The sequence below is a fragment of the Terrapene carolina genome, unplaced genomic scaffold, assembly GCF_002925995.2.
Source record: "Terrapene carolina triunguis isolate 2854851 unplaced genomic scaffold, T_m_triunguis-2.0 Scaffold30977, whole genome shotgun sequence".
NCBI lineage: Eukaryota > Metazoa > Chordata > Testudines > Emydidae > Terrapene > Terrapene triunguis.
The window spans coordinates 1-8,400 of NW_020695328.1; the positions used below are offsets into that span (position 1 = coordinate 1).

At 66.4% G+C, this 8,400-nt stretch overlaps 1 protein-coding gene across 1 annotated transcript; it reads left to right on the top strand.

Moving 5' to 3' along the window:
* The first annotated feature begins 1,402 nt into the window (after positions 1-1,402).
* Positions 1,403-4,382, top strand: LOC112125886 (transforming growth factor beta-1 proprotein). Its single transcript, XM_024224244.3, has 6 exons — positions 1,403-1,584; positions 1,982-2,096; positions 2,526-2,603; positions 2,934-3,084; positions 3,355-3,508; positions 4,086-4,382. The coding sequence occupies exons 1-6, from the start codon at positions 1,408-1,410 to the stop codon at positions 4,242-4,244; spliced, it is 834 nt and encodes a 277-aa protein (XP_024080012.1). The 5' UTR covers positions 1,403-1,407; the 3' UTR covers positions 4,245-4,382.
* Positions 4,383-8,400: the final 4,018 nt, after the last annotated feature.

The window sequence follows — 8,400 nt, forward strand, 5'->3', positions numbered from 1 at the left end:
CCCCCCCCCCCAGTGCGGTTTGTTTGGGCCTCGGAGGTGTCGCCAGGATTGGCCTGGCCAGACCTGGGGGTGGGGGGTGGGGAATGGACGGAGTCAAAAGCCCCTTTGATCCACAGGGAAAATGGCTTAAAATAGCCTCTTCCTGCTGTAAAAATAGCGCCTGGGCCACTGGCCGGGGGAGCCTGGGACGAGACTGGGGGGAGGGGTGGGGGTGGGGTTTGCATATGTGGGGGGGCAGGAAACATGGCACAAATCCAGGGGGCGTCTGGGGGGGCAGAGCATGGCGGGGGATGTAGATGGGGAGAGGCAAAGGGAAGGGGAGGTGGGGCAGAGGGAGGCCTGGAGTGGGCGGGGGGCTGTGTATGGGGCGGGACAGGCACAAGCTTGGGGGAGGGGAATATAAGGGGGGCAGGGAGCAGAGCACATGGCTGGGGGGGATCATGAACAGGTGCTTAAAATAGCCCCCCCCATGTTACATTCCCTCTGGGATCCCTGCAAGGCCCTGACCCCATGGGGGGGGTGTATGTCCTGCGGCCCCGTTTCTGGCTGGGGGGGTTTCCCCTCCCCACTGTATTTTGATTTCATTGATTGGCTGAAAACCCGCCATCCGGGCAGAAAGCAAGAAACTGCCCGAGAGCCGCCAGCCGGCCGTTCCGGGGTGTCCGGCATGTCCCATCAGCCACGGGGGGTTCGTGCCACGTAGCGCTGGGGTGATTAGTGCTCTGTGGTAATGAGGCGTCATGTGGGGGGTTATCCCCACCGATCCGCTCCAGAGTTAACACTTCCCACGGGCTGGTGTGGTGGGCATGGCCAGAACGGGCAATTAACCCCGCCTCCTCCCACGGGACTCAAAGCGGATTGGTCGGGTGGCTGCAGCCCCTCCCAGGGCTGGCCCTGAGGCCAGATCACCCAGCCACCTCCGAGCAAAGGGGACTGGAGCCGGAGGAGCTGGAGTCTGGCCTCTGAATAATGCAGCTGGAGCCGCAGGGCTGAGACCGGAGCTGGAATGATCTGGGAACTGCGGGCCCCCGAGACCTACTCCCTGCTCCAGGCACAGGGTGCCAGTAACTAGACACACAGGGCCCGGAGATGCGGCCACCTCTGGGGTGGGGCACGGGAGCAGTTTATACAGGGACCCTTCACCCGGTGCAGAGATGCGGCCACCTCTGGGGTGGGCCTGGCTCCACTGGACGGGGTGGTCGGGATCGGGCCCCAGCTTTCAGCCGGCTGGGGATGTGTCAGTTTCAGGCTGACACGATCCCAGACGTTTCTTGGCGTTTCCTCCCCTGGGAACTTGTCTGACTGGTGCCGAGCTGCTCAGAGCCACCGCCAGGGTTTGCCCCTTTCGTTTGTTCCTCCGAGCCCAGGACTGGGGGTCGGGAGTGAGGGGCATCGCGCTGCTTGCTCATGCCCTGTCTCCCTGCAGCCAGGTACACGACCTGGAAGAAGACCAGCCAAAGCACCTTCTTCCTGTTCAATGCCTCGCAGGTGCGGGCGCAGATCAGCAGCGAGGCCCTACTGCACCGGGCCGAGCTGCGCATGCTGCCGAAGCCGGGCATGGAGCAGCGGGTGGAGCTGTACCAGGTGCGCTGGGTCCCCAGGGCGGGGGAGGCAGCGAGGGTTGTTGGTGGGGCTAGACCAAAGAGGGCGGGGCTACATGATAAGGGTGGGGCTACATGATAAGGGCGGGGCTAGACCAGAGAGGGTGGGGCTACAGGAGGTGAGGTGGGCAGTGGGTGGTAGGGGGGCTAGGGGAGATGGGGTGGAGCACAGTGAACTGTGGGTGGGGGCACAGAATAGGGGGTGGGGCTAGAGCAGATGGGATGAGCATAATGGATTGTGGGTGGAGCATAGGGACAGGCTGGGGGTGTGTGGGGCTTGTGGGGCAGGCTGGGGTTGTGGGCGGGGCTCTGTGGGACAGGCTGGGGATAGGCAGGGCGTCTCACCCCCAGCACACTGGCTCACCCCCGTCTCCCCCCAGCACTACGGGAACGGGTCCTGGCGCTACCTGGACAGTCGCGCCGTGGGGCAGGCGCCCGAGGAGTGGCTGGCCTTCGACGTCACCGAGGTGGTTCGCCAGTGGCTGAGTGGCCAAGGTGAGGGGGGCCCCGATCCGGGGCACACCGTGGCCCCTGCTGCTCCTTGGGCACCCAGCTCCCCCCGGGGCCTCCGCGGCCTGCACCCAGCACAGTGTCCTGTCCTGCCCCGTCTCCTCCAGCCCCCCGTCCCTGCGCTGGGGGGTTACCTGCCCCCGCTGTGCCCCAGTGTCACTTAGAGCTGCCTTCGGGCTGCTCGAACTTGTGCTGGGGGCAGAGAACAGCCACTGTGCAGTGGGGTCTGCTGCTTAGAGCGGGGGGGGCTGGGAGCCCGGACTCCTGGGTTCTCTCCCCAGCCCTGTGAGGGGGGTGGGGATTTCCTGGTTTGTGCACGGAGGCAAAGCGCTGAGGACTGGTTGTGCTGCCGGGAATCTCACCAGCAGGGCCCCGCCAGGTGCCCCCTTCTCACTCCCTGTTTGCCTGTTTCAGAGACTCTGGAGATCTTTAAACTCCGTGTTCACTGCTCCTGTGAGGACACCTGCGAGGAAGTGATAGTGAACATAGATGGTAGGACGCCTGGGTTCTCTCCCGGCTCTGGGAGGGGAGTGGGGGCTGGTGGTTAGAGTGGGAGAGGGGAGCCAGGCATCTCCCTGTGTGCCTCGGTTTCCTCCTGCACAGGGTGGGTCGTGCGGACGCCCCCTCCCCTGCCCCTGTGGCCCTTGGTCCCTGGGCATTGTCCGGAGGCCCTGACTGGCGCGTTCCAGTCTCTGGCCAGGACGCGCCTGCCCACTGCCAGGCTCCGTGGCTGGACCGAAGGGTCTGTCCTCTCCCTGCCCCCCCCCCCCCGGTGTGCCCAGCCAGTGCCCACGCCGCTAACGGGGTGTCTGCTCCCTGAAGGCTTCGAGAAGAAGCGGGGGGACCTGGGCACCGTCTCCTCCACGGTCCAGAAGCTGCCCTACGTGCTGGTGATGTCCACGCCCCTGGAGCGCGCCAGCCACCTGCAGAGCTCGCGCCGGCGCCGGGCGCTGGACACCGACTACTGCTTCGGGTGAGCTGCGGCCCGGCCGAGGGGAGGGGATGCTGCCTGCCTGGGGGTATCGTTGTGGGGGGCAGCTCTGGGAGGGGAGTGGGGGCTGGTGGGTTAGAGCAGGGGGGCTGGGAACCAGGACTCCTGGGTTCTCTCCTGGCTCTGGGAGGAGAGTGGGGGCTGGTGGGTTAGAGCGGGGGGGCTGGGAGCCAGGACTCCTGGGTTCTCCCCAGCTCTGGCTGCCTGCCTGGGCTGGCTGTGGTCCCGGTGCCCTGATGGCTCTGCCCACAGGACGGAGGAGAAGAATTGCTGCGTGCGGCCCCTTTTCATCGACTTCCGCAAGGACCTGCACTGGAAGTGGATCTACGAGCCCAAGGGCTACATGGCCAACTTCTGCATGGGCCCCTGCCCCTACGTCTGGAGCGCCGACACCCAGTACAGCAAGGTGGGAGCGGGGGCTGGGAGCCCGGACGCCTGGGTCTGTCCCCAGCTCGGGGAGGGGAGGGGGGCTAGTGGTTAGAGCGGGGGGGTGCTGGGAGCCGGGACTCCTGGGTTCTCTCCTGGGCTCTGGGAGGGGAGTGGGGGCTAGTGGTTAGAGCGGGGGGGGGGCACCGAGGGTTGGCACACAGGGTAGCCTGGTCCGGAACTGGACTCCAGAGCTGATTGGCCCAGTGTGGACCTTGGGGGTTCTGGGGCTAGCCGGACCTTCCTAGGTCACCCCAAGCTGCCGGCTGCCCCCAACCTACCCCTGCCCCGTTCCCCCAGCCCGGCGTGGGATCGGCCTCCCCAGGATCCCAGCGCCTCGGCACCCTCCAGCCCCACCCAGGCTGGCTCGGCGCCTGGGGGAGACGCCCCCTGTGCCAGGCGGGGAGGGGCTGAGCCATAGCCCAGCCCCCAGGGGCACCTGCCTCTCTGCATCCAGCGCCGCTCGCCCGGCCCCTCCCTCCCTCGGGGGGACAGGCCCCGTCTCCCGCTCCCCACCTGTCCCCGGACAGATACCGACCGGGGCTGTTTCTCCGCAGGTCCTGGCCTTGTACAACCAGCACAACCCGAGCGCCTCGGCCGCGCCCTGCTGCGTCCCCCAGGTCCTGGCGCCCCTGCCCATCGTCTACTACGTGGGGCGGAAGCCGAAGGTGGAGCAGCTCTCCAACATGATCGTCAGCTCCTGCAAGTGCAGCTGATCGCCCGGGACACACGGACTCACCCCCCCCAGGAACGGGGAGGGGGGTGAAATAGGGGGGTTGGGACGCGTTGGAGTTTTTATTATTATTATTATTATTATTATTAATTTTTTTTTGTACATTTCCTTGGTGTGTTTGGGTGAAAATTTTGAATTATTTGTAATTTAAAAAAGAAAAAGAGAATTATTTAACGAGGTTTCGTTTTGTTGTTGGTTCGATCGGAAATCCGCGGGGGGGGGCTTGAGTTACAAAAAATGAGATTCCCCCCCCCCCCCCCCCGCTGGATTAATGGTTCGCGCCGTCGCTTTAATGCAGGACCGAGGGGCAGGGCCAGGGGGTGCCATGGCAGCCTGCATCAAAGGCCATTGGATGACACGTCGAGGGGCGGTGCCTGTGTAGACTGAATACTGTGGGAATGGGTGTGGCTATGTTTGGCCCCGCCCCCCTTGTGCAACATGGCTCCGCCTCCTCACTAGCAGGTCCTGCTTTCTGTTCTGCCCTTGATTGGGCATTGGCTTGGCAGCCGCAGGGGGCGGACCCTGGGTGTACGGTGACCCCGCCCATTTGATCTGACTCCTCCCACCCACCACATGGCCCCGCCTCCTGACCCCGAACCCCGCCGCCTCAATAGGGGAGCTGACCTTCTGCTCTACCACCTTGGGTGGGTGGGGGCACGTGGCAGACTGCATAGCTCCACCCCCTGGGTGTGACTCCGCCTCCTGCCATCTCCTCCCCCGCTGCCCCTCAGAGCTGGATTCCGCGCCCCTCCCCCCCCCCCATTGCTGGGCTCCTGAGCCCCACCCCAGAGGTGGCTGCATCTGGACACCTGGGCGAGGGAGCCCTGCACGTGCAGCCCCTGGGGGGCGTCCCAGCCCCCCTCCCCCAGGCCCTACAGCCCCCAGCTGGGAGCCTGACGCAAGGGGAAATGTTTACGACTTGCTCAGGAAATTGTCACGTTCCCGGCCAGGCCTGTGGCCGCGACGCAGGCTGGGCCCCTCGGGCGTCCTGTTTGCTAATCCTGCTGCCCACGCTCGGCGCTGACAGGCAGCCGCCTCCGCCGGGGGGCTGGTTATCCAGGGACCTTCTTGCAGCTTTCCAGGCAAAAAGGAGTCAGCTCAGGGCGGCCCCCCGACCTCCCACCAGTCAAGGGCTCAGGTTGGCCCTGGTGAGGGCTTGGGACATCAGCCCCCGGGCGGGGGGAGAGGGCAGGGCTGGGCTAGGCTACCAGGGGCTGCGGGTCAGGAGTGAGGGGCACCAGCAGAGCCGGGGGGGGCAGTGTACCCAGCATAACACCCCCTGGGCCGTGTCCACCCACCCTGCTGGGGGACCCCTGCCCCCGTCCCGGGGGTGTATGGGGATGGGGGGGTGTAAGGGAATAGATGGGTACGGGAGGGGGATGGGACACATGTCTGGCCGGTGGCTGGGGGTCGGGGCCTGGCTGTAACCAGGGGGGGTCTGGGCCTCGCTCGGGTCCCGTCTCGCTCTGGGCCCAAATTTGGTTCCTAGGATTGCAAACGCCTGCGCCCCCCGCGCTGCAGGACGGGCCAGACACACACAAGGGCTTGATTCTCCTGCTGCTGCAGGTCGGTGCCAGAGCCTGGCCCGGCACCCGCCCCCCCCCCCCCGGTGCCCACCACAGGAACCTGGGGACGGGGGAGAGTCCTGGCCTGGGTGCCGGGACCTAGGAGGGGGCATGGGAGTGTGCCCCCTCCCCTGTTCTGCCGGTGCCCCTCGCTCCCGACCCGCAGCCCCTGCCAGCCCTGCCGGTGCCCCTCACTCCCGACCCGCAGCCCCGGCTGGCCGCAGGGCGTGTTGTCCACGTGCTATAAAAGGTCACATGAAGTTTCCCCTTTTCTATGTCAAGTGCGGGGGAGGGAAGTGAAACTGACAAGCTCAGCACCTCCCCAGATCGGAGGGGGGATGGGGGGGTGTCACATCAGTCAGGACTGCCCCCCACACACAGTTACCATCCCACTGGGAGGGGGGCCTGGGCCCATGAAGCCCCCCCCAGTCAATGTGTGCAGCTAGGGGGAGGCAGGAGGCTAAGCTTGACTCCCAAATTCTGAGCCACCCAAACTCCAAATTCCTGAATTCCAGCCCAAATCCCCATCCTGTCTCCCCCCTGCCCGAGCCATCCTGCCCCGATCCCAAGCCCTGAGCCCCCAGCTGCCCCACCCCGGAGCCCCCCAAATACCAGCCTTGGTCTCTCTGCTCAGGTTACCTGTAGGTCTCACTCCCCCAGCAGCTGGGCTGAGACCTGCCAAACTCATCTCGCACATGGCACCAAACTCATCTTGCACATGGGGCTGCCCCCCTGGTGAGACGCTGGGTCCCAGCCAGCTCAGGGGAAACCCATGCGTGTGGCCCAGGGGTTTTGGCATTTGGGTCACGGATGGCACAGGCCTGTTCACACCCCTACCCTCCCTGGCTGGCGTCCCGGGCTACAGGGGGGCTGAGCAGGGTCTGGAGGGAGGGAGAACCAGAGCGACAGCCCCACCCCAAACCAGCGATGTGATGCTCCCAGCCCTGCCCAGAACCAGGGAAAGAACCCAGGAGTCCTGACTCCCAGCCCTGCCCCCCACCCCCCTACTGGAGCCAGGGATAGAACATGAAGAACATGGAGACTGGGGAAGGCGATAGCTTGGGCCGGGGGGGGGGAGGGTACATGGGGGGGCAGACACAGAAATGTGGGGGGAGGGGAACTCCCAGCTGACCCCTCCCCTTTCCCTAGAGCCCCCATGTGCCCTGTGTGCTGGGCTGCCCCTGCCCCGGGGTCAGGCACTCGAGGCTGGGCGGGGGGGGAGGGGGGCTGACCGAGTGGGGGGAAAGCTGGGGATCCAACCCTCCCCCCCCAGGGGAAAGGCCTCTAGGGCCCATAAACACGGGGGGGGGACTGGAGCCTGTGTAAACAGCAGCTCGGCCGGGGGCTCCCCAACCTCCCACCCCCCAGGGGCCTCCGCAGAGCTGGGGGGGTGAAGAGCACACGGGCTCCCTCCCACGGGGGTCCAGCCGGCGTCACCCGACTGAGACCCCACAAACTCGTCCCGCCGACAGCAGGAGGTGAGCGAGCGTTTGGTTAACGAGCTCCCCCCCCCAAGCCCCCCCCCGCCGCAAGGTATTGAGATTAAAGACAATAACGGGGCCTGTTCCGGCCGAGCCTGCGCCGGGAGCTGGCCGGCTCCGCTCCCTGGCCCAGCTGGGGGCCGGGCCGCGTTCCAGACGGTCACCGAGTGTGTGAGCAGCAACCGCGGGTGGGCGGCGTGTGGTGCCGTGCGCGGCGGGGAAGCTAAACTCGCCCTAGGAAAATAAACAGCAACCACAATTATTCCACAGCTCAAAATAGGCCTTCCTCCCGCTTCCGCTGCAGCGTCGCCAGCCAGACACCCACAGCCCTGCGCGCCGCAGCCCCACGGCCCCCGCCCCCCGCCCAGCCGTGCGCCTCGGGCTCTGGCTAGGGTAAATAACGGGGCAGGACGTGCTTGGCGATCGGCCGGCGATCGGCCCCCCCAAGAGCGAGGCGCCGGCCTCAGGAAAAACCAAGGAAATTCCAATGCAAAAAACTTGGTTCCGGTGCCGTGCCGCCCGGCGGGGTTTGCGCGCAGGTTCCCGTTCGGGGCCGGTCTCGGCGCTGGCCCTGGCGCTGGGACCGGGCCCAGAACCAGCAGCTGAGCGGAGCTTTGCTGTGCCCGGCCCGAGCCCGCTCCCAGGCCAGCGCCGAGCCTTGGTTCCCTGAGGACCGGCCCGCTTGGGAAAATCTTGGCCTGGGGGGATTTTGGGGGCGTCCGGGCTCAGCTTCCCCCCGTCCCGCTGCTGTCTGGGCGGCCAGGGCAAAGCGGGCGCGAAAAGAGCCCCCAGGGCAGGCACGAGGGGGCTGCTGCGAAGGGGAGCTGGGGGAATCGGCCCCCGGTTCTCCAGCCCCCCGGCCCAGGAGCAGAACCATCGCCCCGGCGTGGGGGGGTTTGCTGGGGCGGCTCTGACAGGCCCGGGGGGGGGGTCAAACCGCAGCTGGGGCGGAAGGGGGAGGGGGGCAACCTGGTGCCAGATAAAAATATGTTTCCGGCAAGAATCAAAAAGGAGAAGTTGCCGCATCACGGGGAGAGGAAATGACGCTTCCTCTGCCCCCCCCCCCCCCCCCCCCCCCCCCCCCCCCCCCCCC

Bases quoted from the DNA above. Each gene is read 5' to 3' on its own strand.
- LOC112125886 (XM_024224244.3), top strand. From the start codon at position 1,408: ATGCCCTGTCTCCCTGCAGCCAGGTACACGACCTGGAAGAAGACCAGC. The intron at 2,604-2,933 runs GTAGGACGCCTG...TGCTCCCTGAAG, and splicing joins AGTGATAGTGAACATAGATG to GCTTCGAGAAGAAGCGGGGG. The intron at 3,509-4,085 runs GTGGGAGCGGGG...GTTTCTCCGCAG, and splicing joins CCGACACCCAGTACAGCAAG to GTCCTGGCCTTGTACAACCA.